Raw genomic sequence first — 26,582 nt, forward strand, 5'->3', positions numbered from 1 at the left:
AAATCGATCTGCTGTCTTGTGTTAATTGTTTCCTCGTCTGTTGCTACAGCTCGTAAAGCCCACAGGAATGGCATCAAGAAGCCTAGGTCTCAGCGCTACGAGTCACTGAAGGGGGTAAGTACATATGTGCAGCTGCAGTTGTTGATGGCATGATGTGCTTTGAGAAGTCTGGTGTGCAGGACGATGTGATTATGTGTATGACGTGACTTAGACTGTTTAGATCTCTATTACTTGAGCATGTTTTGGGCAAGTTGGTGATTGACTTGTTTTTTGGGAGCATTCAGATTAGCTTTGGGTACACAAAACTCCCCAAAGGTGGAGATCAAATCAGAATTATGCAGGATAGTTCAAATGAGTTTTTAAATTTATTTGAATGCTATGATTATGATTCAGCCTTATGAGTAGTGTTTCTTAACATCTTTAATTTTGTAACATTGTGCTTAATTATGGGTTGATGCTCTGAGGTGCGATTAATGTGAATAATTCAACACAGTGGATCCTTTATTAGCATTGGTTATTTTCATGAGACATTTTTCAAGCTGCTGTGAAGTCAAAGATTCTTATTGTATTGTCAAATGTTCATTCTACATATGCTGAAAAATGGAGAAGACAACTAAAGAGCCTGAAAGCATCTTTTGTTGTTTTCCATCTGGACTTTTCGAAGGATTAGATTGTTAGACAAATGTAATTTTTACCAGCTCATATTGAAGCATTGTTCACGTTTTAAAAACACTAAATGTATCCTTTCCAAATTCTCCACTACATCTCAAACGCTCCCTTTTTGAGAACAGTTTGGGGCAGCGTAACCAATGAGATGGTTATTTCCAGGTTTAGTTAAAAAAGTAACTATACTTTGGGGTTTCTTTAATCAAAGACGAGATGTGTAATAATTCTTGAATGTGGACTAACTAGCGTTGCTATACTTTGCTTTTAGCCTGTGGGACTGTGGTTGCGTAGTTTTGTTTTTAAAACATATATTCTGAAATGCTCAGCACTCCCACGAGCTCACTTTGTTTTTCTTTGCTGCAGGTGGATCCTAAGTTCATGAGGAACCTGCGCTTTGCTAAGAAGCACAACAAGAAGGGGCTGAAGACCATGAGGAAGGCGGCGCAGAAGGCAGTACCGACCACGGTGCCGACCACAGTTCAGGCCACGAAATAAACTGCCAACCGTTCACCTCAATGTCTGTCAGTGTTTAATAGGCTGTTTCCACCATCACAATAAAGCTATGCTTTGTTAACAAACCAACATCTGATTAATCTTATTTTATTGTAACTCCTTCAGTTTAATGTTAAGGAATGACTACTTTGATTGGGTGTCTGGGATTACTCCACAGCGTTTTGTAGGCTTAATTTATCAAAATTTTGAAAGCCACCGTGTGTATAGTTTTGTTAGCTAGACATTTGTCCTTTTTAGTAATGTGATGTAGCTATTTACATCAACCCATACTGACAGTTCACATCTAAAACTTTGCATTTCTTAATATTCTTTTGGTTTTTACAAAAGGCATAAACAATATTGAATTTGTGTAATCTGTACACATTTCTCCCACAAAGTGTCAACTTTACTGGAGTTTTGTCTCCCAGCATTCAATAGTCGCCCTGTGAAGATAAATCAATTTTAATTTAAATTTGAATTAATTTTCATACGTTTGGGATCACAGCAAATCAGCGCTGGAAGTAGTTGTCGTATACTGAAGTGGTAACACATTCTAGAAATACTTTCAAGTCCTGCATTTAACATCTGATTCCAAAATAAGCATTAAAATATAGGCCATCTAAAGCACCAAAGGTTTTGTCTATTGTGGCTTGGCTCATTTCTGAATTATCAAGGATAATGTCTGCAACACACAGATGCACAACACAAATACAGTTTTACACCATTCACAACACAGCAGATCACATACTAGGCAAAACCGTAGTATAATGCTGAAGTGCATTTTTATTTGCATAAAGGATTGTAAACCAAACAATTTGTCTGGCCAAATATAACATTTACTGTCGCATAACAATTCAACATGAAGAAAACAACATTCCAATTATGACTGAGCGCCATTATCTATATATTGCTAGTGGTTTAAAATAAGTGTTGCATTGATGTGCACATGGCTTTTATCTTCCAGCTGGTATAATGGTATAAACCTGTAGACTGTGCGTCGGGCTATTACCCTGCACATTGCTCTGTTACCAAAATGCAATCGTTAATTTATATTAAATGTAATATTTAGAACAATCTCCATGCAAAGTTACTATTAACGAGAGCTATTAAATAAATCAAGTAAGGTAAAGAGTACAATATTTGGTTACAAAATACAACAATTTTGTCTTCGACGGTAACACATTTAATGTCCCCCTTTTATTTTCCAAAAAATAAATCACTTTTCGTTGACTCGTCACTTCCGCTCACGCTGACTCTTGCTTGCATCATTTCTTGTTTTTCCGTAGGCAGCCGTGGGCAGACAACATGTGAGTACTTCCATTCAAACTCAACGTTTACAATAACGTGTTCGATAACAGAAACACTCCACTGAACATCTAATAGCGGCCGTAAGCGCACAAACCCGGCCTCCATCTGACGTTACTGTCGGTTTGGTGGCGAGCTAACGAGCTAACTGCTAACTGAAGCGTTCACCGGCTAGCTTAGCCTGCTAGCTAACAACAAGCAGGCGTCACTCTTGCGAAGTTCACTGGTGTGAAAAAAAATAACCTTCTTTTACATCATTACTGTGGTTGCTCTTTTTACTTATAGAAATATTATATTAAATGGCACGAGTTGAGCACACAATATATTCTAGATAACTGCATGTTCGGTTGACAAACTATCAAGAGACCGCTGAGATTTTTAAGACACCAAAGTTAAATAATCCGAGGAAAACGCGTCAAATTCTATGTTTACGTATAATATACTTGTATTGTCCTAATTTGTCCCAAATGACCCGTGCTATTGTGTTTCAATGAATGTGTGCTGAAAAGGTTATGTACTCGAGTCTTTTCAGTCTCAGTCTTCGTTATTTGTGTTTTTAGGGCCAACAGTATGTCTTTTTATTGATAATACTTTATTAACGTTGTAAAAACTTATTTAGTGATTTTCTCGACACACGCAATTTGCTTTTATTTACCTCTTCTTGCTCCAAAAGTCAATTGATTTGCTTTTTTTGTTTATTTGGTAGACGCCATGGTGGAGCCAGTCCCTGAGTCCATCAACTTTCCCTCAGAGGAGGAGAAGATCCTGCAATTCTGGCAAAAGAAGGACTGCTTCCAGGAATGCCTCAAACAGTCCAAGAACAGGCCCAAGTAAATCCAACTCTTCTATTTACTCACATACTCACAAAAAGCTTTTGATGCATTATTATATCGGAGAGATCCTAAATTCTGAAATATGCTAAAAAAAAAAAAACGTTTTACATATTTGTTTTAGAAACAGCTTTATGCATTTACATTTTTAAAATGTAAATTACTGCTTCAGAACAGCAGCATAGTGGTGTCATGTCTTGCTGCATCTTTAATGTTGGCAGTTTTTAAGGGATTAACATTCCAGTGATTGCGCTGCCAAATGTAAAACTTGCATTACCTGGAAAACCAGTTATTGCATGATTTGAATATATTTGCTGATGATCTTTGTCAATACGCGTACTTGTCCGCCATTTGACACAATGTAGTGAGGATATTTGCTAAACAAATAGCTGAGAAGAGGTTGTTTTTGTGTACGTACAAACCAAGAATATACTGATGGCAGTGTTGCTGTAATTTGTCTTTTATCTTCAGGTGTTTCCAGACAACTTACTCATCTTATTGTCTTGTATCCACCGCCTTCTTTTATCACAGAGAAAATGCTTTTGTCCTTTTAAAAAAATCTGTTACTGAACGTTTTCCAAACAGGTACACCTTCTACGATGGCCCTCCTTTTGCCACTGGTCTACCCCACTATGGGCACATCCTGGCCGGCACCATAAAGGACATCGTGACTCGCTTTGCTCATCAGAGCGGCTTCCATGTGGACCGGCGGTTTGGCTGGGACTGTCACGGCCTGCCTGTGGTAAGTTTTTTTTAATTTATTCTTTGTTTTTAAGAGACTTCAAGACTTATACTTGCATCATTCATTCGTCTCCTTTTCTGTCTGCTTTTGTAGGAGTATGAGATTGATAAGACTTTGGGGATCAAAGGGCCCGATGATGTGGCCAAGATGGGCATTGCAGAGTACAACAAGCAGTGCAGAAACATTGTCATGAGATACTCAAACGAGTGGGAGGTGAGACAAATTTGTACTTTTTCATTCCGTGTGTAAAAAAAACAACAAAAAAACATACATAAGATATTGAACAGTGCATTGAAGCACCTCTTAACCATAGTTAAATCTTACATTTGAACAAATACTAAATACAAGTACATGTGTGTAATACCTTTTAATTAATTTTGGCACAAAATCATTTTGTTATGTGAATATTTATTTTATTCCTAGAGTTCAGTGACACGAATGGGAAGGTGGATTGACTTTAGGAACGACTACAAGACTCTCTACCCATGGTTCATGGAGACGGTCTGGTATGAATGTCATGTTTGCCACCTCATTTGTACAATACATCTACTACACTTTATAATTTCATCCACTTGACCAAACATTTCTGCTGTGCAGTAATCATTGATCTAATCATGATAAATTACCCTCTACCTAGAGTGAAATACTTGTTGGTCCCTCCTGTTTTATGTTTTTTCACGTGTCTCTTATTCATTTAGGTGGGTGTTCAAACAGTTGTACGACAAGGGTTTGGTCTACCGTGGAGTCAAAGTCATGCCGTTCTCAACCGCCTGCAACACCCCCCTGTCCAACTTTGAGTCCAACCAGAACTACAAGGTTGGTCTAATGCATCATGAGTAGCACAATGTGCCATGTGGATGTAAATATACTAAATTGACCAAATCTCTGTTTCACTTCTGTCTCCAGGACGTTCAGGACCCGTCTGTGATTGTCAACTTCCCGCTGGTGGGGAATGAAGATGTGGCTTTGATTGCCTGGACGACCACACCGTGGACACTGCCAAGCAACCTGGCCCTCTGTGTTAACCCAGAGTTCCTATATGTCAAGGTCAAAGGTTAGTGGCGAAGCTCGATGCGAGTGTCGGTTTCCATATCTTTACCACATACTTATTTTATGGGTTATGAGTACAAACTGGTTTTGTCTAAAATCAAGATTTTTTTATGCCTATTAATTCTTAATATTTGAAGCGCTCTCAGTGCTCATTTCCCATCGATACACTGATACCAGCTGCTTTTTCCATTTGCCTCGCCTCCAGACACACTGGAGGTTCAACCTGCAGGAAACCGTAGAGCAACCTCCACTGTGTCTGTGACAAGTAGCGATCATGGCTGTGTATATACTCATACTTCATATTTAAACAGCTTTTTTGCTTTGGAAGTCAATAATTAAAAGTATACGGAAACAACAGTTGCATATTCTGTAAACAATTTGATTTCGCTTCAAAAAGTTACATTCAAATAAAGATTTTTTTAAGAGCAACACTTTCTAAATTGTAAATTGATCTTCTTCCCCCGTGATATGTAAGAAAGAGAAGGCAGGTCAACGGTATGTGCCACATAGAGGTGGTGTACATCATCTGAAATCTGCAGATGCAAAGAATGAATGAATTTGTACATTGAGACGTATTGGGAAAGTGTGCAAGGGCTTTTGACATTATGTCGAGGTATGTGATTGCCACTGCCATGCTCACAGGTACTATGGCAAATTGTGTCTTGCTCGCTCTCCCTCTCTCTCTGCCTCTTTGCTGTCTTCGCCGGCTTAAAACCAGAGCAACGCCCTGGGGGAGGGGGGGGGGGGGGGGGGGGGTTCGAACACAACTTATGTCGGTTTCACTATAATTTTTGACTTCGTTATTTTTTTAAACAGTGGCTGTGTATTAGGGTCGCGACTCCCAGTTTGGAAATCGCTGGTATGGATAATTAATATTTTTTTAGATAAATTGCATCAAAGTTAGGAATTGGTCAGGCTGCTCCAGGCTATAGTCAAGAAAAACATTTTTTTGTTTGTTTCCGTCTGTCGTTTCATCAAGCCATAAGAGGCGAAGAAATATCTGCTCACATATCCTGCCAAACATGTTTGTGTTGTGGATTAGTTGAACTACAGAGACTGATAGTTTTGTTGAGTGCTGAGTGCTGTGCTTAAATGCTTTTGCCGAAGGCCAAAGTCTTCTCCCTGAAAATGTTGTTTTGGTTATGGGTTTAATTGTCCTGGACCTCAGTATTGGATCATAGCTCTTTTTTCCTTTTCTTTGATTCTGAAAAAAACAACCAAATCAATGGAGGAGTGATGCTCCCTTGGACAGTGAGGAAGGGATTTCTGCACCATACGTGGATAAGATGAAATGAGATGTTTTGGCTGTCACAGGACTCTTGGGGCTGGAACTGTTTTTATCTTAAACTAACCAGACAACATTCATGAGCAATACCTTGCGGCTATGGCATAACCGATGTTCATGTAGGCTCATTAAAAACATCAGTCCTCCAAGTCCGTTTAAACCCGCCCACGTAAAGCGGCCCACTCAATTTTAATTCATTTGATTATGTTTAATTAGCTAATGAATTGGACTGTTGTCAAATTTAAATATCAAAAAGATTTCTTATAGCAAATGTTTGTGGTTCAGCACCACCCAATCAGCTGTCAGATACATGACTTGGATGAAATGCCCTCTTAATAAAAGAGAGAAAAAGCTAATCAATATTATTTTAAACAAATTTGCAATAAGATGAGAAAGGATAACATTTTGGACAAACTTGGATGGATGGACACTGCAACTTGACAGGTTGGCAGAGGCAAACCACCGCAGTGCGTTTATTCTGATGATTATATATTTGGTATTTTGCTTTGTCATAGTAGGAAAAGCACAGGTGTTAATAATGCCATCAACAATCGCTCGCCCCAACAGCGAGACAGAATGCAAATCACTGGGAAGCATTTATTTCATTATTCACAACAGTGCTTTTCTTTGCGGTGACATCTTAAAGTGTTTTCTGTGAAAAGAAAACGATAGTTTTTGTGTAATGTGTAGTATGACATCCACATTCGTTTGTAAGTCAAGAGTCAGACCTGAGAAATATGGGTGAACTTCAAATCAGGCCACTCAAAAAAAGTGTTGTCCTTGTTCAAATATATGATGTACTCCAGAGAGGTGGCTGGTGTTTTTATCTCACCCTCTTGCACTAGTTTTTTTTTTCTTCTGGTGATCTTTTTCAAGGGTGACCTAGATTTATACCATTTGCTCATAGCGTCTTAGTGTCCTGCAGGGGGCACTGTTGGAGCACAGTGTGTCCCCCTGGCACCACCGCCTGTGCTGCATGGGAGGGTGCCTTAGAATACCAATGAAAGGGTTTGGGGTTTTTTTTTGTAGCTCAGTCTCCTTTTTTATCTCCCGCCCACCCCCCCCCCCCCCCCCCTCTCTCGCGCTCTTTCCTTCTCTTCATCCAATTTTTCCCCTCCGCTCATCTTTTTTTCTTATCGCTCTCTTTGCCTCCACATGCACTGGTTTTGTCCTCCGTTGTTATTTTCCGTTTCCTTTTGAGTCCCTTTCCCTCGCTGCCTTTGTTGCTGTCTGAGTCGAGGGGCTGTCAGCAGCAGCAGGTCTGAGCTGTGCAGTCATTTGTCACACCACTGAGGGGAAGAAACATCTTTTATTGATGCTGCCCCCTTCTCTGCCATGTTGTCCCTATTGTTCACCATCTTGCCTGGTATTGTTGCTAAAATAACCGGACGTATTTCCAGGAGGTTTCTTACTTGAGGTGGCAACTTTTTATTTGGGAACCCAAGTTGCAGGTTGATTGGTTGCATCCACAGTGCTTTGTGTGTCGCTGTACTATCATGAAGCAGGACTGAGGGCTGTTAAATGCTTGATTTAATAAGCTGCTGTTGATGACATTTACTCCATTAAACATAAATCACTTTAGCAAAATGACCAAAGTCCATGAAAAAAAAACATTTTTCATCACTTCGATCAATATTTTCATTCTTACTTTTAATTCACATTTGAATCTGCTGTGTGCAGAAAATACAAACATTGGCTGAGATTTTTTTTAGTTTTTGTCGTCAATGGTCATGTGATGAACTCACATTTACCTGGTTGTTTTTGTAAATAGGTCAGCCGCTGTAGCTTCTCCGTTACGTTGTTCAGCAAATACTTTCATGTTTCTTTTTCTCTTTGCCATCATTCCATCATGAATGTTTTTTTTTTAATACTTTTTAATGTCCAATCGAATTATTATACAGTAGCAGTCAAAAGTTTTACACGTTCTCAATTAATTGTATGAAAAACATGTCCAAACTTGTGATTGGTACTGCATGAATGACAAGGCTGTTAAAATCAAATAATAAGGTAAGACATGAAGTGATCTTCAAATTAAAGATTAGTTCCGTTAAATAATAATCCATAATTTACACAACTATTCTTTTTTCAATTATGACATGACACAGTTAATAGATTTACAGTATATCGGAATTTGTTATTAAAAGCATTCAAAGTGAAGATCTTCATTGTTCTAATTTCTGGCCAGCGCTCTTTAATTTGGCTCCATGACTCCTTGTTACCATCTGTTTCCTGATATGAGATGTGTCAGGTATAAGGAGCCATGGCAACAAATGTTATTCACATGTGTTTTTTTGGTTTGTCTTTTAGATAACGCCACAGAGAAGACCTACATTTTGATGGAGGCCAGGCTGGGAGCTCTGTTTAAGACCGAGAGCGAGTACACTGTACTAGACAAGTAAGCACAGTGCACCCTGTAGCCAGATTTACAAAAAACTAGAAATCTAGAGTCAATACAAAAAAAAAAAAGATCCAACCAAATAGCTTAATATCTCTGTAGCTAAACACCGACCCCATATAGTGTTTAGTGTGGAATGTATCGCATTAAAGAAGCTTAAGACTCTCACACATCCTCTTTTATATGTAGATAATTCAGCTGTTGAGTATCAAGTAAAACGGCCCTTTGCTGAGCCACGGAGGAAATTATTTTCAGCTTTTACTCCTTCCCTCCCTATCTTATTAAACCTAATACTCTGCACTTGGGTCACTGAAACTTTCTAACTTGATAAATTGACAGAACTCAGACCTAGCTAGGCTCTTTCATCAAGCTTCTATCTTGTAATTCACACGCTGTGGAGTGTTTTATCTTGGTTTGTAACAGACTTAAAGGTGCAATGTTTAGTATTAAACTGCTTATAGATCCCCTTAAATGCTATATACTGTACCTTTTTTATTTGACAAGGATACAAGTACTGATGGAAGAATATGTTCACTTTACCAGTGTTGTATTCAGCACACATCTCTGATCAATCGACAGTACTGCTATAAGTGCACTTTAGTAATTGTTTCTGGCTCAAAGTATTGGACTGTAGCACTGTGCCCAAGACAATTATCCCCCAATGGCACAATAAAGGTTCTCTATCAATCTAAAGCCATTCAAATTCCCACTTCCCCAGTACTCAGATTCTGAATCAAAGGGTGAAGAAATGAAGAAAACATTTGATCAGGGATACAGAATACACTGAAACCAGTGGGGCACATTTCCAGGGAAGATTTATATCCCTTATAGTGGACCAATTACCTGGCAATAAAGAAGGCATGTCAATGTCTTAAATGGCGGGAGACTCCTCTATGAAGTCTCCAAACATGGAAGCGGAGATGTATTTGTATACAAATTTTGACAGGATATTCCCTATGGTCCAATAAATCTCGTATAACTGGCTTTCATCATACGATTTTCTTAAAGTGGAAGACAAGTCAGAGCTTCCTCAACAACAAAAAACTGAAATGATTTAAATCCGCTAATCGGTAACAATATATTGAATGATAATGACTATAATGCATAAATGTGTTAGAATTTAGATATTACATGTAATTGCAGTATTTTGTTCATCTGAATAATATCATGACATATTCAACAATTCAACTCAAGGAAATATTAGAGTACATTTTAATGAAGGTGAACTGAAATGTGTGTTTTGTTTCATTTAGATTTCCTGGCAAGGCACTGAAGGGGAAGAAATACAAGCCTCTTTTCGAGTACTTTGCTGAGGTCAGTGTTCTTGTTCCACAGGTTTATGAATTGTTTGGCGCAGACTGAGGATGGACCTATGTCTCACTTTAATGCTTCCTCACCTCGCTTAATCTAATTCTCCTCATCCTCTTTTCACTTCAGTGTGGGGAGAAAGGAGCCTTCCAGGTGGTGATGGATAACTACGTCAAGGAGGAAGAGGGCACAGGAGTGGTCCACCAGGCACCTTACTTTGGAACTGTGAGTGTGGTTTTTGTCACTGATTTCATGGTTTGTGCATTCATTTTTTACCAAGAGATTAATCATTTGATTCCTAAGGCCGAAGAAATGCAAAGAAATTTAAGTACTCTATAAATTCCTCTTTAATAGTTTATAAGTACTTGATTCACTTATTGTTTGAACACCACATCTTTTTATAGAAAGTTACCAAGTGTATGATAGCATGATATCATCCTGCAGAGGTGGAGAAATAGCACTTATTAAAGTTTTCCAACAAGTCTGATACTTCGTTAGGCTTAAGCCATTTAGTCAGCACTGAATAAAGACCCATAGCAACCAAGGCTTCTTAGTGTGTGTTTCATAGTTCCTAATAAAATGTGATAAAACATCCAGAATTTAGTATACACAGTACACAAAAAAGCTTTACCTTTTTATTAGTTTGTATGGACTGTTTATTTATTGTATAACTCTAAAATCGGACTACAATTTGAGATATATTAATTACCAATAATATAGCAATACTAGCCTTAGCGTGGTGTCTGAGGGTATTGTGTGCAGACTTTGCTGTTCACCTCCTCCTTTACAACTAAATACTTCACCCCCTTGAGGGGCTTAGAATGAAGTTGAGAAAAGAACTTTGCTTATAGTAAACTTGTTCATCCAGTCCTCTAGATGCTAAAATGGAGCACACTGCGGAAGTAAACAAGGTCCCCGATGTTGACATGGGTTGATGCATCATCAAAGGACTGAACTTCACCTAAATGTGTTCTTTATACCAACAAATTCTAAAATTTCATCAAGATTATTCAGGGCTCGCGTCTAGGAATCTATGGCCCTGTTTTGTCTTTGAATACTCTCTGCCACTTTCAACTTATGTTTTTTTCACATATTAAACACAGGATTCCGTGTCTGGCATCTTGCAATTTAAAGTAGTTTCAATCTCATGGACACCATGAGGGATTGAGGTGTATGCCTATTTGAGTTTTTTGTGAAATATTTGTAATAGATGCTACAGTATCCGTGTATTCCAACTGTGTAGAAGCCGATGTCGCGGTTCCGTTATGGTTATTGAGATATTTCTAATTAGACACCCTTGTGAGGGGTAGATGGATGCTGTAGCCAAATGGAGATCAGAATAGAACTATGTCTTTCTATTTATCTTAGCCATCTCTTCTGCAGTCTTCTGCTTCTCTCACCGCACTCGTGTAAAGATTTGCATTTAAATGTTTATTTCTTTCCTATTTTCTAATGCTTCTGTTATTTAGGGATCACATTTACTTTGATTGGTTGTAACCCAAATGCATTTCCCCTGAAGATACACAGTGAAAAGAAATGCGCGACCAGAGTACATTTTTCAAATAGTGTGTTATGACCCTGTGAGCCGTTCATCTTGGATCCTGACAAGGTGTTTGTATACAAAATACATTTACAGCTGGACAGTGCTCCGATCTTTCATGCATAGCTGTCAGATGCCGGCAGTGCTTCTTTGAACACTGCAAAAAGTATCCAGCTCAACAAGAATTTTGATATGGAGCCATTAGTCATATATTTGAACTAGATGCCAAATGGGTTAGATAATTATTTTCATAAAGTTTACATTTCTAGGAAAATGGCATTGAAATAAATTCAATTACCCTGAATTAATTGGGTCACTATGTCAAGATAACCTGACCTAATTATTTCCAGACACATTCATCATCAAATGTTCTTAAGGCAACAGTGAATGACTGTTGAAATTGGATTTCTTTTTTTACTGTTGACTATATCTTTTTTCTTGATTAGTTCATTATTAATTAAATGTCAGTAAAATAGTGATGATGCCTCCAATATTGTCCCTCAAGAAATATTCAAAAACAAAGGTATCGCTGTCACCAACAACTAAGAAATCCTGATCTGTTGAAAAAAAGGATTTATGGATTCTGATTATCAAAATAATTGCCAATTAGTTTTCAGTCGATCGATTGATCAACCAATTATTTCCTGGATAATTACTTTTTTGCAGTAAATTACAGGAATAATGAACATAGGCTTGCATAATACAGAAAGGATCACTCACTAAACCCTCTGAATGTCTGTTGTTTTCTCTGCAGGATGATTACAGAGTGTGCACCGAATACAAGATCATCCAGAGGGACCAGGCGCCTATCTGCCCTGTGGACGCCTCGGGCTGCTTCACTTCAGAGGTCACTGACTTTGTGGGACAGTATGTCAAAGTGAGTGACACTTCAGACCTTTACATGTAGACTAGGTCAGCCGGCGTTTCATGCTTCGCCCCCCCGGTGAGAGACACTGGTTCGACATGTGTGATAAAAACCTCTGCGGTATTGATGGCTGATTTTAATTTATTATTCGGTCTCTTAGTCGTCTCCATTTTCTCTGTTCACAAATGTGTGGAAAACATCTTTCTATCATTTGCCCTTTCTTTTTGGTCAAAGATTTAATGCGTTTTCAAAAAATGTGAGGAGATAATATGAAATTTTCCTCATGTTTTCCAAATGTAATTTATAAGGACTCGAGGCCTTATAAATTACTTGTGCGTTCATGTGGAGTCGGTTGAAGGGTTTCACAAAGTTGTGTAGGAAAACCTGCTACCAAAGCACATTGTAACTGTTTACCAGTGCACTAGGTGCCTTCCCTGTCACACCCAACATAGTGGATTGTGAGGGGGGAAAATAGCAGTTATACATGATCTCTTCACAATTTCACATCCAGGTGTTAAGGCCAGGGAGTGTACTTGACCCGCCGGGGCAGTAACAGTACAGCGTTAGCTAATAAACAGGGCACAGCCACAGTCCACCTAAAGATTGTCATACTCCACTTTTGAAATATGTTCAAACCAAGCATGAGTTTCATGGCTGTCCGACACATTCTTCATTGCCGCATAAAAACTCTGATCTGAGGGAGCGTTAGTCAACGCAAAGAGAACCTGGGAGAGCAGCTGTTCCTCTGTCAACTGAAAAAATAAACAAACACCCCCTGGCATTTTTAATTTCTTTTATCAAATCATGAGGGCTGCATCTTACACCCAGAAGAGCCTGCAGGTCAGCGGCTCCAGCGGCAGAGTGAGGGTTCAGAGCCCGTCACCTTCCCGGTGCCGCGGCTCCTCATATGACGACCGCGGACGCGCCGGTCACCGCAGCACCGCCGTCGAGGTGGGCACGCAGATGCATCAGCAGCATGCCAACGAGAAAGAGGAGATGCAGGAGCTCAACGTCAAGTTTGCGGGATACATCGACAAGGTCCAGGCGCTAGAGCAGAGGAACGCCGCTCTTCGAGCCGAGCTGGCGGCGCTGCAGAGCCGCTACAAGGGGAGCCCCACGGGCATCGGAGAGGAGTATGAGCTCAAGTTTAGAGAGGTGCGGGAGCTGATTGAGACCCTGACCAACGAGAAGGGAGCAGCCGACGTTGAGCGAGGCTACATCGAAGAAGAGGTCGAAGTGTGGCGGCTAAAGCTGGAGGAGGAGCTGGAGCTCAAAGCAGAGGCCGAGATGATCCTGAGGGAGTTTCGCCAGGATGTTGACAGTGCCACGCTGCAGAAGGCGGAGCTGGAGAAACACATAGAGCAACTGGTGGCCGAGCTCGAGTTCCTCAAAAAGCTGCACGATGAGGAAGTGGCTGACCTCATGAAGCAGATTGAGGACGCAAAGATCACCGCAGAGCTGGACGGCGATCGGCCCGACCTGGCCGCTTATTTGCGCACCATGCGCGCCGAGATAGAATCGGTCGCCGCCCGCAACGTCCAGGAAGCTGAAAAATGGTACAAGAGCAAGTTCGACACCCTCAAGGAGCACGCCGGCAAACACGAGGATCAAATGAAGACCATGAAGGACGAGATCACGACCTTCCACAGCCAAGTGTCTGAGATGCAGAACCAGATTGATGGAATGAAGGCTCGCAACGGAGCCCTGGAGCAGCAGCTGGACGACATGGAGATGTCCCACATGGATAAGGTGGGGAGCCTCCAGAGTGTCATTGCTCAGTTAGAGGCCCAGCTATGCGAAACCAAACTAGAGATGACAAAGTATCTCCAAGACTACCAGGAGCTGCTGCACATTAAGCTCAAGCTGGATGCCGAGATCGCCACCTACAGGAAGCTGCTGGAAGGGGAGGAGCACAGGCTTGGGATCGCCAAAGCTGTCTGACGCAGCAACAGAGAAGACGAGCAGAGAGTTACAGAGTGGAGAGATCAGCTCATACCCGATTAAATGACCATGCCATTTCACCCATACTTTTCCCTCCTTATTCCAGCGTGTGGGTCTTGTTTGAGATTTTTCTCAAACGGGAACCGTTTTGATGCATATTTGAGCTTCAGGACAGATGTCAAAATGACACTCATCTTGGAACTTTACTTTGGAAATTTGAACTTTTCGTTTCAACAAACAAGGGTGGTTTTTTAATCTAATGTAAAAAAACAAATCTGTCTAAACACATGTTTGTTTTATGAGAACGGTGCCCCGATGTTTTCAAACTGCCAAAATAATGATTCAAAAACGTAAAACCTACCCTAGTGAGATGCCCACCCTGTGAATCAAATGTCAGTTAGAATTCTCTGATCAAAAATGAAGGAAACAAGATTACCTGTCTGACAAATCCATCTCTCCGAATAAGACTAATATTGGACACTCAGGCTGAGGACAAATTCTGTCTTACCACCTTACTGTCCTTCCTGTACGTTACCCCATCACCTTCCATATAACGTCTACTTTCCTCCCAGTCTGCCGTACATTTTACATAATTTCGCAGCCCTAGCCTGCTACTTCCAGCCTTCCCGTGGATCCTGTTTTAAAGCCTTCAGTTCTCTCGACTTTTTTCCCCCCTAAAACCTCCATCTTCTGTTTGCCGCCGCGTCTTCTCTGATTAAGCTTTAGGATCCCGAAAACAGCATTGTCCTGCTGTGACGTTTCACATCTCAACCCAAACAAAGCAGTGTTTTGCTTTGTCTTCACAGTTCGCCACTGATTATTCAAAGTGTTTTGACAGGACTCATTTATTGACTAATGTTGACCAATTGTTACATAATACATACTGCAAAAAGTATATAATAAAGATTGAAGTGAGTGCATTCAAAATAACTGATCTTTTATCCTTTTTTCATCCTTTTTTTATTGTTTGCCTCCATAATTTGTCTTTCTGTAATTACTTTCCTTCTCCCTTTCTCTTTCCATTCCCCCTCGTCACTTCAACCTAATAGTTAATGTAATGGAAATTAGTTTCCACCAATAAAAGTTAAGTCAAATTATTTCAGACCTTTTTTTAAATTTTGTAAATAATTTATAAAACATGATGTACCGCCAAAGAATAAAATGTCTCTTTGATGAACCTTCGGCATGCTGGCCTTGTTTAGTTAACTGGGGTTATTACAAATTATTTAGGAAAGAGCCACTCTGAACCTCTGTAATTACTAAGATGTTGCAAAAGAGTCCCAAATATGTGCGAGTAATCTGGTAAATATATATAGTTGCTCTTGTTTATACAAAATTGGCCAGGTGGTGAAATTCTTTCGATTGGTTGCAGGCAAAGTTCCAATGAATCCCCACATCACAGGTGCTCTTTCATGTTTTAATGAGCCCGGGTCAGCGCACAACAAAATGTTCTCCTGGCTGAGAGATTTTAAAAACGCCTCTCTACAGAGAGGTCACGACCAACAGTCTGCCAAACACCTTGCAGAGGAGTCATATTTATGAGCTTCCTGTGAATTGCACTGTGAGCTTGGTCAGAGGCGGATGAAATGGTGCGTGATGAGAAGCCCAGGGCTGATTACATATTAGATTGTTGGCCATAAACAATAAGCAAGTATTCATCATGCCTGAAATGAGGAGGCCGTAACCTTGGCTGAAACTTTTTTCTGAAAGGAAAGCTCAAAGCCATGCTGCGTAAGATGATTCAGAGCTTCCTACCTGAATGAGAAAATGTGATATTGAAAGTCAGATATGTAAGGAAATGTTTGACAGATGGTTTCTTTTAACTCTGGCAGCTGTATCTAACCGGCAGTTGTGGACAGTATCTTACATTTTTATTTTGTAGGGGGGTTATACACTGCTGACATGTTATTGTATTTATAAAGATTTGCTCCATGGTAAACTTCAGGTTCCAGCAATCATGGTTCAAAGACCGCAGAGCTTGGATAGGAAATTACATGATTGGGCTTAAACTTGGATTTGTATTATTATCCTTACGAGCCCCTTTTTTCATCTTTTAACTATTTAACGTCGGCTGAAAACCATTTTGGTTGACCACCGATGCCTCAAACTCTGACCCTTCATCAATGCTGCAGGAGGTGCTACAGGGTGTGACAGTACATTATGACATCACAAGCTGGGTGCAGTTACAGGGTTATTGCTGCACCCTTCTGACCACTGTTTTTTAGCCTGATATCATACTCTTCAATAATGCACATTTTCTAAATGTTCTTTCTTTCCTAGGATGCCGACAAAAACATCATCAAGTGGCTGAAGGAGAAGGGTCGCCTGGTCAATGCCAGCAGTTTCAAACATAGTTACCCTTTCTGCTGGAGGTAAGACAAACATTACAAACTATTAAACCGGGGACCATCAAAACAACTTCAATGTTATAAAAGTAACGTACAGCTCAGCAATCAGTACAGTCATTGGCCGTTTTTGTGGTCTGCACAAAATCAATTCACAAAGCCAATGAGTGGTGACACGCACCCGACCTCTAGTTCCCACATTATCACATAATGAGCACATGCAGATCCACGCATAAACACATTAACTTTTTAAACAAACTAAATCACTGTCCCGCTTGGCGCAGCTGCAGGCTGACCTGAGCAGGATTAATTAACTGGGTAAATAGCAGCGATGTTCTCTTTGAGCCACAAGGAGACGTGGGCTCGTAGAGCATGAAACGGCCGGGTTATTCACCACTCGGCACCTGCGAGTTAGCTGTCAGCCGAGTGAAAGGAGCTATGCTTTAGGAAAAATGTCACAACGATGTACTTTAAATCTCAAATTAGTTGTAGAGATGAAAAAGTGGAAAATTAGAACAAAACCTCTCTGGCAGCAAGTCCAGCGAGGTAATAGAATTAATGCTGAATAGATCTGTAGTTGTACTTTCCACTGTTTCTGTCGTTGAGAAAGCGCAGCCATGCTGGTGGCTCTGTGAAGTTTCTGGGCTGCAACATTATTACGATTTGATCTCCCTGAATAACTAAAATTTGTTCATATAATTCAGACTGAGCAGCGTGGCTATTCCTGCAGCCATGATCCTAGCATAGCTAGAAAAGGACTGCCTATTATTCACTAAACGAGCCCGACTTCTATTCAGTTGTCATGACAGCAAATCAACTGCAGAAAAAAATTAAACAATGCAATAGGTAAACAACAAGCGTCCTGACCTGCTTCATAAAACATGATTTGTTTTGTAAATGCATTTTATTTTGCAGCACTACGTTTTATGTAATCTGGTTGTATGCTTTTAGGTCTGACACGCCTCTGATCTACAAAGCTGTACCCAGCTGGTTTGTTCGAGTGGAGCACATGGTGGAGAAACTACTGGAAAACAACACCAAATGCTACTGGTATGTTCTTTTCTGAGGCAGCTGATGTGCTGGCTTGGTGCTAAGTGACAGGGAATGGCCCGCAATGAGCGTCAAGGGCTCTCAAATACTTCCAAGACTGACAGCAGTTCCCAAAACGATCACAGCCACACTTGACCACACCAAGTTATTTGGTTCGGTAAGACACATCTCTATCAAAGCTAAAATGAGCACGATGCTTAACTTTAAAGGCAGGATGTGTAGCAAATGGAAGCGTTGGCATGATGGCTTTACTAAGTGGTGTTACCCCTGGCTCCCGGTTCTGTTTTCTGAGCCACAGTAGCTGCCTCTGGTAATGGGACTGTCAAACCAAGATGAATGATTAGCCGCAAGTAAGGTGAAGACGCACAGACACACATGTACACTGAGACCGACACAAAACGCACACCGCGTCCCTCATATATGGGGAACAAAATAAAGTTGCCTTACAGTATGTTACAGGGGTTTTATTTGCAGTAGAATCGGGACACTGATTATTTAATAGAATGCGTTCATTCTAAGAGGCCAAGGTGACATCCTTTGTCTGGTGAAATTTGAGAAGCATTAAGTATTGAATGAGCTATGGCTAATAACACTCTGTGACGACAACAGTGCTGACCGAACTAACAGCGTTAACCTGAGGGGGGGGGGGGGGGGAAGACAGTAAGCCTTCACACAAATTATTGCGCGGGCGGCGTTAAGAGCTTCTTCTTCTAGCTTTCAGATTAGGCTTATACTCCATCCTTAATTATTTGAATTTGACTCCCCTTTCATTCTTGACTCAGCTGTCTGTCTCTCTCTCTCTCTGTGAAGGCTGCTAGCTCATGTACATCTTAAAAAGAGTAATATCTTCCCTGAGCTCGGTACTTCTATATGAAGTTCATGTTTGCTGATGGAGTCTTCAAAGAATCCTTTAGAAAGCAGTGGGCTATTACCATAACCGTAATTTGTTCATTTTCATCACTCTTTCCTCAAATGTGCATTGCAGTGGTTGGACTATTTATACAGTGATAAAGTTCAGTTTGATTTCTCCAGATGTCCATCTCTCTGAATTAATAAGGGAATGCACTATTTGTTATAACACTGTGTGGCGACAACAGGAGCCTCCAAAAAGAACTGGTCTCTGGATTCTTTTTTTTCTAAATCATTGGGTCCTTGATTGATCTTATTTTTAGCGGCTGATTTGTCGACTTTCGTTGGATAAAATCCTATTTATCGTTATCAGATTTTAGCAAGCTACGTTTTCAGATATGTCAACATTTGCATCTGACATTAGAGCAGACAAAGAGCTCAAAACAACACTTGTGGAGCAAATGTTTGCACAGGGATTGTCACTGATTGACGACCATCATTCAGCATTCAGGTAGAGGGTTCCGGACTATTTCCTGGTTATTTGCAAACGGTCATCAGTTTCTATTTTTCTTGCCTCTTTTATGTTTTCATCCTCTTTATCTTTTTTCCATTATGCTCAATCGGTCCTGACCACAACCTCTGTCCCCCTGGCTCCCCGTTGTATCCGTCCCTAGTGTGTTTGACTTATAATAGAAGCCTGTACATGTTAAATGGCTCCTCTGTGCGTCTTGAGCACAAGACAGCACATTTAAAATTCTACATTTAGAACGAAGCAGGAGTGGGAGGGCGAGGTGGTGGATGAGTGTTCGAGGGTGGGAGGAGGGGGGTGGCTGGTGAGCAGCAGGAGAAAAGAAATCATTAAATTGATATATTAGGGGCCTAAATAGAAATGCCTCCTACAAATGGGAATTGATGAACTCGTTGCTAGACAATTTATACCCCCCGCCCCCCCTCCCCCTTCCCTCCTTCCTCTGTTCTCCTGAGCAACACTGCCCGGCAAAAAAAAGAGGAAGAGATCGTGAGATAGTGGATTAAAGCTAGAAATTGGTTGAGGCTAAATAGGAAAAGGGGAGAGCAGAAAAGGGTTATGGAGGAGGAAGATGCCTCGGAGGGAACGTTAACCTTTGCAGTTAAGCTTCATAAATACTTATTTATAAATACTATTTTTAGGGCTAAAACCAGGAAGAAGAGCGAGTGGGCAATAGGGAATACTGGATACTATACCAATGTCTTGCTCTTGTTGGGAGAAAATGTATTTCACATTAAATTAGCAGCGTGTCTGTCGTTTAAAAAAAAATTGAATTATTTAAAAATAATAAATAAATTTGATGTACAAAAGTCTTAAATATTTTCTCTTGCATAACATGGGAGGTAACAACGGTTGCGAAATGGTTTTGTATCAGACTGTTGGGAAACATCACCCACTTATAGTATATAGGTGGGTGATGTTTTGACAGTGGATCGGGAGGCTTTTATTCTTTTAGACTGCCAGGTACAGTTGCTGAAGCTCATCTCAGAAATGAGACGTTAATCAACTCAAATGATTAAATCATATCATGTCTACCATTTTATTAGGGTTAGATCCTTGTTGATGAGTTAAATTACCATGTGCTCACTGACTGCAGTTTATTATATCATTGTTGTATTTTTCACCCTTTCACACAGAGTATGACGGTGAAATAACTATTAAATTGCAACCATCTATCAAAAGTCTTAAATTAAAGTAAATTAACCCCCTGGAGAACCTGATTTAAGTGGTCATTGTAAAATGGCTTCTAAATCATGTTCAAACTTTGGCGATGTGACATTTAAGACTTGAATTACCCTGTGTTTTAAATCATAATCATCCTAATTTCTCCGTTTTCTGCAGGGTTCCAGAGTTTGTGCGGGAGAGGCGCTTCGGGAACTGGCTAAGAGACGCACGGGACTGGGCGATTTCCAGGAACCGCTACTGGGGCACGCCGATCCCTCTCTGGGTCAGCGACGACTTTGAGGAGGTCAGGAAATTACCCAGACGCGCGCACTTCTGTTTTAATGGAGCACTTGATGCTTCTAATGTGTCTCTGTACTGCTCGGATATCAACCAATTTGTCTTTGTCGTGGCCAAATACCAAGACGGTAACTCTTTTATCAGGGATGGCCGCACTCCCAAATCAATCTGTGCATAATCGAAAAAGTGGAACTTTCCATAAGTCTTGCTTTTATTTACTCTAGAAATTAGTTTTTCTCTTATCAAAGGACTACTGGTCCTGCAAGGGGGCAGAGCTCCAAGTCGTCTCATCAATTTGCAGAGTGTTTCTCACTGACCTCCTTTCGACACTCACACATTTTGGCATAACTGGACGTTATGTGGATGTGGTGCTGTGGCAAAGTGAGAGGGCCGCATAGCGTGACTCCGTAGCGCAGCCTGAGTCCGCTCCCCTCAGGCACCATTGCCGTAAACCCAACACAGGAATGAGTCATCAACGTAAACAGCAAATAAACAAGGAGCCCGATGTGTTTGGTTCCTCTTCACGACGTCTCTTTTAAGGCGACTTCAAAGGTCCGTGAGGCAAGCGGCGATCAAGGGGAGGAATGAAAAGGGAGGACACGGGAAATGAGGGGAGAGAGGGGGGCCGCATAAATGATCGTGTGAAAAGAATGAGGGAGTGAAACACGCTAGATGGTGGTGGAAGGGGGAGCGATTCGAAAATCCAGGAGGGAGGAAAATAAATGGATGTAAAAAAAAATGGCAGAGAAGACATCCGAGCTGTGCGACATGTTCGTGTGGTTATGGATGGCCGTTGCCCTACCCGGGCCAACTGTGTGAAGTAGACTGAACTGAATCGGCTGGTTTGAGCGTCTGAGGAATGAAGTCATGCTCCCTCGGCTCAAAGAGGGACAGCCAACGACCTGCTTGCCGGAAATAGCGCTGTGACCGTTTCCAGAACACTCGCGCTCCCTGGTGCCTCTTTCACACACCCAAAACCAAAAGCTGCGTGTGGGTCCGTCAGTGTGTGGCAGCAGCCTTTCTATCACATACAATCAGATTTATTTTAGTTCTTTTCTGAATGTGATCGTTTCACTCTTCTGTTGTGTGTGTGTGTAATGGGTTTTTTTTTGTATCTGGGCCATGTTACCTGGTAAAACTAGAGCAGAGCCTTCAGGTTAACTCTCTGAGGAGAACAGGTAACACACTTTTTAAGGTAAAGTTACCCAGGAAGTGTGTTTCAAGTAGGCCTCCTATTAATTAAGATTGTAGTGTGATGAATATATAAGAATAATGCTCAGTTATAGCAAAGGTATTTTGTTTATTCCGCACATACTGTACCAGTCAAAAGTTAATGTTTGATGTTATTCATGTTCCCTTACTAATGAATTATGTGTAAAGAAAAGTACCCTACAAGTTCTTTAAACAAAATTAATTTTGAGAAAGCTTGACACATATTGATCGGTTCTTTTTAGAAATGAGATCATTGCGAATTTTATTTAAGTTGAATTAACATCAACTTTCAGGGCTAAAATGTTTGAATAGTTTTCAATGAAATTGTTCATTTTTGATAAAATGTCAGAAATGAAAGTCTTGGTGTTATTACATTTTATTTTGCATGATAATTGAATAGATTTTTTAATTTTATTTACAGTAACTCATCGATAAACTTACGCATTATTCGTCCACGGGACATTTGCGACAAAAAGCTGTTTTGTGGTACTGCTCACTCGAGCTGTCCTCTGTGTGTGCGCGTGTCAGGTGGTGTGCGTCGGGTCCATAGCTGAACTGGAGGAACTGACCGGAGTCAAAGTAACTGACCTGCATCGGGAGAGGTGAGTCCCTGATGCAACCCAGAGGTTGTTGGATCGACTACCTGAGCATGTACTCAGCGATACACTCGCATGCTGTCAGTGTGTAGATGAGTGGACGTGAGATGATACGATTGTCTTTGCTTTCATGTTAAATCTTCCCGCTGCGTCTCTGATGAAATGCCTGAACCAGATAAATTTCTTCGTTGTCTTCTAACTACCTTCATTCGCCTGCATGATGTTGGCCATCTTTTGATTGTGGAGGAAAAGGGGTGTTAGCACATTGTTAGCAACATAGTTTTGTTTTTTTTAAACTTCCCAGAGGTAAAAGATGATAAAACTCTTCTTTTGCGCCCCAGTTATAAAGCCTATACACTCGAGTCACCATATAGTGTACAAATGTTTCCCAGCGGCAATAAGAAACCCCCTGAATTAAACTGGCCCCTTGAAGGGGTTATTGCTGCTGTTTGTTTCAACACTTGTTCCTCCATTCCCCACTTTCCTCTGCCCAGCATCGACGGTCTGACCATCCCATCGCGGTGCGGTAAGGGCGTCCTGCGGAGGATCACTGAGGTGTTTGACTGTTGGTTTGAGAGCGGCAGCATGCCGTACGCCCAGGCCCACTACCCCTTTGAAAACAGGAAGGAGTTTGAGGACACCTTTCCCGCTGACTTCATCGCTGAGGGCATTGACCAGACGAGGGGATGGTGAGCTGTGGATCAATGTGTAAATGGGAAGAGGTCGACGGATGAGGGCATAATTACTTATTTTTTGTTTTTAATTTAACAGAGTGAAAGTATTAAATTAAGTTTTATTGAGCTAGTGGATGAGTTTTTCCTCAATCCAACCTCAAAGAAAGAATGAATAGAAATATTTCAGTACTGCTTGTCACGCTGACCTTGTACCTTGTGTACTATCCTTTTTTTATCCCGCTGTAGGTTCTACACCTTGCTGGTCCTCTCCACAGCGCTGTTTGGAAGGCCGCCTTTCAAGAATGTCATTGTTAATGGATTGGTACTTGCTAGGTGAGTCTATTGACATCCTCATCTTTTTTTTGTTTTTTTTTTCAAATTAAAATCTTATCTTGATCAAGACTTGCCAAAAATATACACTCTAGCGGAATTTGTTTACACTTTTAATTTTACTGCAGTCCTTTGCAATGCTTTCACTCGGTTTCTAGTACAGTTACAAGCTTTTTCCTGCCTTTTAATTGTTTTTGTTTTGGCAACAATCCACTGGTTGCCCTCCTTCAGTACTATTTTTACGTTCCTTTTTTCCCCATTTATCCTTCCGTTTTCACATGATCATTGAGGTACGTGTGCTGTAACATTTAGCTTAGAGCTGCTCTACAATAGGACTACTTGTCATGTCCTTAGCCCCTGGGTCTAAATGCAGCACTGTGGCCTGCTGACCTGGAAAGACTTCTAATTTGAATACCAAGTGCTTGGTTTCTGACATGCACTTTTGTGCACGCATGCGAGTGTATGTGCATTAATGCCTTTGCTCGTCTCACTCCTGCAGCGATGGACAGAAGATGAGCAAGCGCAAGAAGAACTACCCGGATCCAGGACTGGTAGTGCAGCAATATGGAGCTGATGCCCTCAGGTCAGCTATGTGAATGAGTGTGTGCTTCTGAAGCAAGAATGCCTCTATGCTGGTGGAGGGGTTCTGGGCGTTACCGTTAAGCTACGGTATGTTATTAGCAGGCACGGTTTTTAAAGCCTTTGACTCTCTAGCCACGCTTAATTAGGCTCAAACTCCTTCCGCATACTGTACAAGCACATTCATGCACACGTTTCTCTTCATTCATTCGCTCCTTCGCCCTGAGCGGTGAGAGTGCCATTGCCAGATGTCCTAATAAATAAAGCACTATGTCGTTGCTCCATATGCTCAGAGCTTGTATATACTGATGAAAAGTGAGTTTCTGAGAAAAAATAAGGCATACATACAGTGAAGCAGTGCGAGAGTGAAGTATCGTGAGTTATTTTAAGTGGGAACTGTCTTGGTGTTTGCTCATTGTTAGCTATATTAACATTTGATGGTTGTTTCTATCATGCATTTTTTTTCAAATGTATCTTCCATAGTTGCTAGGAAAAACGCTCACGGCTTATTGCATGAAGTTGCATCGTTTGGCTGGCTTCCAGCGTCATCATCAAAGCATTTTCCAACAACTCCAACCCAGTGTGCTGAAGCCTGCCACGGACTATTATATCCAAGTGGATTATTCAGATTTTATTCCATTGTCGTGTCAAGAGTGTCTTTGTGTGGCCTTAATGAAGAGAAGAGATTCATTTGCCATGGGATGCTTTTGGTAAAAACTTTTGGTAAAAATGTATGCAGAACCCATTGAAAGGGGACAGTTAAACGATTTGTCGGATCTAATCAAAACCCGTTTGACGGCTGAATTGCTTTACATCCAGAAAAAGCTGCCTGCCTCACAGCTTTCTTTTTAAATCTTTTCCTTTAAGGGGTTTTTATCCAACAGGAAATGGGTGTTATTGACAAACCTAGGCCTAAATCTTTCAGAATTTATGATGGAAATTAAGCCAATTTATAGCTCAATTGCAAGATATCAAAATATGGTTGACAAAAAAACTGACGCAGTCCTGAATGGTCGCTTATGAAATCCTGACATTTATTACCAAAGTATGCTAGGACTTTGACATGGCTTGCTGCTCACTTTGAAAATGAACAAAAGGAATTGTAACAAATACATTGTAAACTGACTGAGGGGTTGAGCACCATGGCCTTTGACATTTCTTTTCACTTGAGGTTTAAATTTGACTTTAAAAGTGATTTGGTTTTAGTTGTTCTGCCTGCTCCTGTTCTATAGTGCGTATTAAGTTACTGAACAGTGTGTAACATTGGGCAGGTTTGTTCTGATTCCAGCATTATTTTTTACTTCCGACTTTCCTCAAACCAACATACATTTATTTGTTTGGGTTTATTTCCACAAACATAACCACACAAATACATCTATGCACACAGTTTCGTAATTACGCGCTTACACACTATTAGGGCTGCAAACTGCTTGGGATCCAACGGGCTTGAGCCAAGCTCAGGCTCATTCATCTTCCTTTCATGTGGCCGTGGGTGTGTGTGTTTTTGCATGCATCGGATACAGCGTCCTTTCATTGTCGTCATCCGTGCAGCGTTTGTGTTTTTGCACGCCTCAGTGAGTGCTCAAAGGGTCGGCCTCGGGTCGGGCTGAAAAACTGCAGACTTCGCCGAACTAGGGTTGGATTTATTCTGTCCGCAAAGGGCTCGTCACACTGTATGCTCTCAATCCCTCATTATCAATCCACTGACCAACCCTCGTCTCTCCTTTCAGACTCTACCTCATCAACTCCCCTGTGGTGAGAGCAGAGAACCTGCGTTTCAAAGAGGAGGGTGTGCGAGACGTGTTGAAGGATGTCTTCCTGCCTTGGTATAATGCCTATCGCTTCCTGGTACAGAACGTACAAAGGTTACAGAAGGTAATAAGAATTAAAAGCTGATGCCTTTTATAAGATTAGCTATTAAAAGCACAGAAATGCTTGATATCACAGGAGATAGTTAGGGCTATCAACCAATTATTTAGAGGAATCACTAGACCTAAAAGGAAAATGAATTAAATAATTCCATAATAGCTGAAGTACACCTTGTTCCCATGTGATTGGTTAAGTGGGTGTAGGTATTTGGGTCCAAGTAGGGAAAGAAGCAAAAATCTATCCCTTGAAAGCATATTGGAAAATAAGTAAGAATTCAATAGGAAATAATGAATTCTTCACACAGTCATTTTACATGAACACTTTCAAACTTGACTCACATTTCCATATATTGCCGTCTACAATCAGTTTATTTCCGATTCTAAAAGCTTCACATTAAGTCTGCAAACAATTTCAGGAATTTGAACATCAAACATGGGATTCTGTGGAAGAAGTCTATTCTATTTAAAAACTTGTATTCCCTACAACAAATAGACTAGATTAACATTATTCAAAAATCACCCCTCAAAAGCAAATATATAAAAAAAAAATTATATTTCTGTAGATGACACACATTCGTTTTATTTTCCGGTTCCGAACTTCTTCTGATATCTTGAATATATTTGGTAGAGTTTTCAGTGGCTTTGCATTAACTCTAGTGTGTATCTTTGC

At 40.7% G+C, this 26,582-nt stretch overlaps 3 protein-coding genes across 3 annotated transcripts in view; all 3 read left to right on the plus strand.

The window, feature by feature from the left end:
- LOC134132267 (large ribosomal subunit protein eL29-like) lies at window positions 1-1,248 on the plus strand (the record flags this gene model as incomplete). Its single annotated transcript, XM_062563898.1, has 2 exons — window positions 1-114; window positions 1,030-1,248. Coding segments are annotated over 2 exons (246 nt in total), but the record flags the coding sequence as incomplete, so codon positions are not given.
- A 1,115-nt stretch (window positions 1,249-2,363) lies between these two features.
- The window catches only part of iars1 (isoleucyl-tRNA synthetase 1), a 40,614-nt gene continuing 16,395 nt past the window's right edge, over window positions 2,364-26,582 (plus strand). The window contains exons 1-19 of the mRNA XM_037490154.2: window positions 2,364-2,465; window positions 3,170-3,293; window positions 3,879-4,035; window positions 4,129-4,248; window positions 4,459-4,541; window positions 4,734-4,851; window positions 4,942-5,089; window positions 8,678-8,765; window positions 10,019-10,079; window positions 10,203-10,298; window positions 12,368-12,490; window positions 16,700-16,791; window positions 17,716-17,814; window positions 20,534-20,660; window positions 22,394-22,467; window positions 22,956-23,150; window positions 23,382-23,468; window positions 23,965-24,048; window positions 25,775-25,919. Of these exons, the coding sequence (XP_037346051.1) occupies window positions 3,175-3,293; window positions 3,879-4,035; window positions 4,129-4,248; window positions 4,459-4,541; window positions 4,734-4,851; window positions 4,942-5,089; window positions 8,678-8,765; window positions 10,019-10,079; window positions 10,203-10,298; window positions 12,368-12,490; window positions 16,700-16,791; window positions 17,716-17,814; window positions 20,534-20,660; window positions 22,394-22,467; window positions 22,956-23,150; window positions 23,382-23,468; window positions 23,965-24,048; window positions 25,775-25,919 (2,016 nt within the window). The 5' untranslated portion in view covers window positions 2,364-2,465; window positions 3,170-3,174. The remainder of the gene's footprint in view (window positions 2,466-3,169; window positions 3,294-3,878; window positions 4,036-4,128; window positions 4,249-4,458; window positions 4,542-4,733; window positions 4,852-4,941; window positions 5,090-8,677; window positions 8,766-10,018; window positions 10,080-10,202; window positions 10,299-12,367; window positions 12,491-16,699; window positions 16,792-17,715; window positions 17,815-20,533; window positions 20,661-22,393; window positions 22,468-22,955; window positions 23,151-23,381; window positions 23,469-23,964; window positions 24,049-25,774; window positions 25,920-26,582) is intronic.
- Window positions 12,526-15,361, plus strand: LOC119229610 (desmin-like). The gene has a single exon (XM_037490155.2). The coding sequence runs from the start codon at window positions 13,283-13,285 to the stop codon at window positions 14,417-14,419; it is 1,137 nt and encodes a 378-aa protein (XP_037346052.1). The 5' UTR covers window positions 12,526-13,282; the 3' UTR covers window positions 14,420-15,361.

This window comes from Pungitius pungitius, chromosome 8 (assembly GCF_949316345.1).
Source record: "Pungitius pungitius chromosome 8, fPunPun2.1, whole genome shotgun sequence".
Lineage (NCBI taxonomy): Eukaryota > Metazoa > Chordata > Actinopteri > Perciformes > Gasterosteidae > Pungitius > Pungitius pungitius.

Bases quoted from the DNA above. Each gene is read 5' to 3' on its own strand.
- LOC119229610 (XM_037490155.2), top strand. From the start codon at position 13,283: ATGAGGGCTGCATCTTACACCCAGAAGAGCCTGCAGGTCAGCGGCTCC.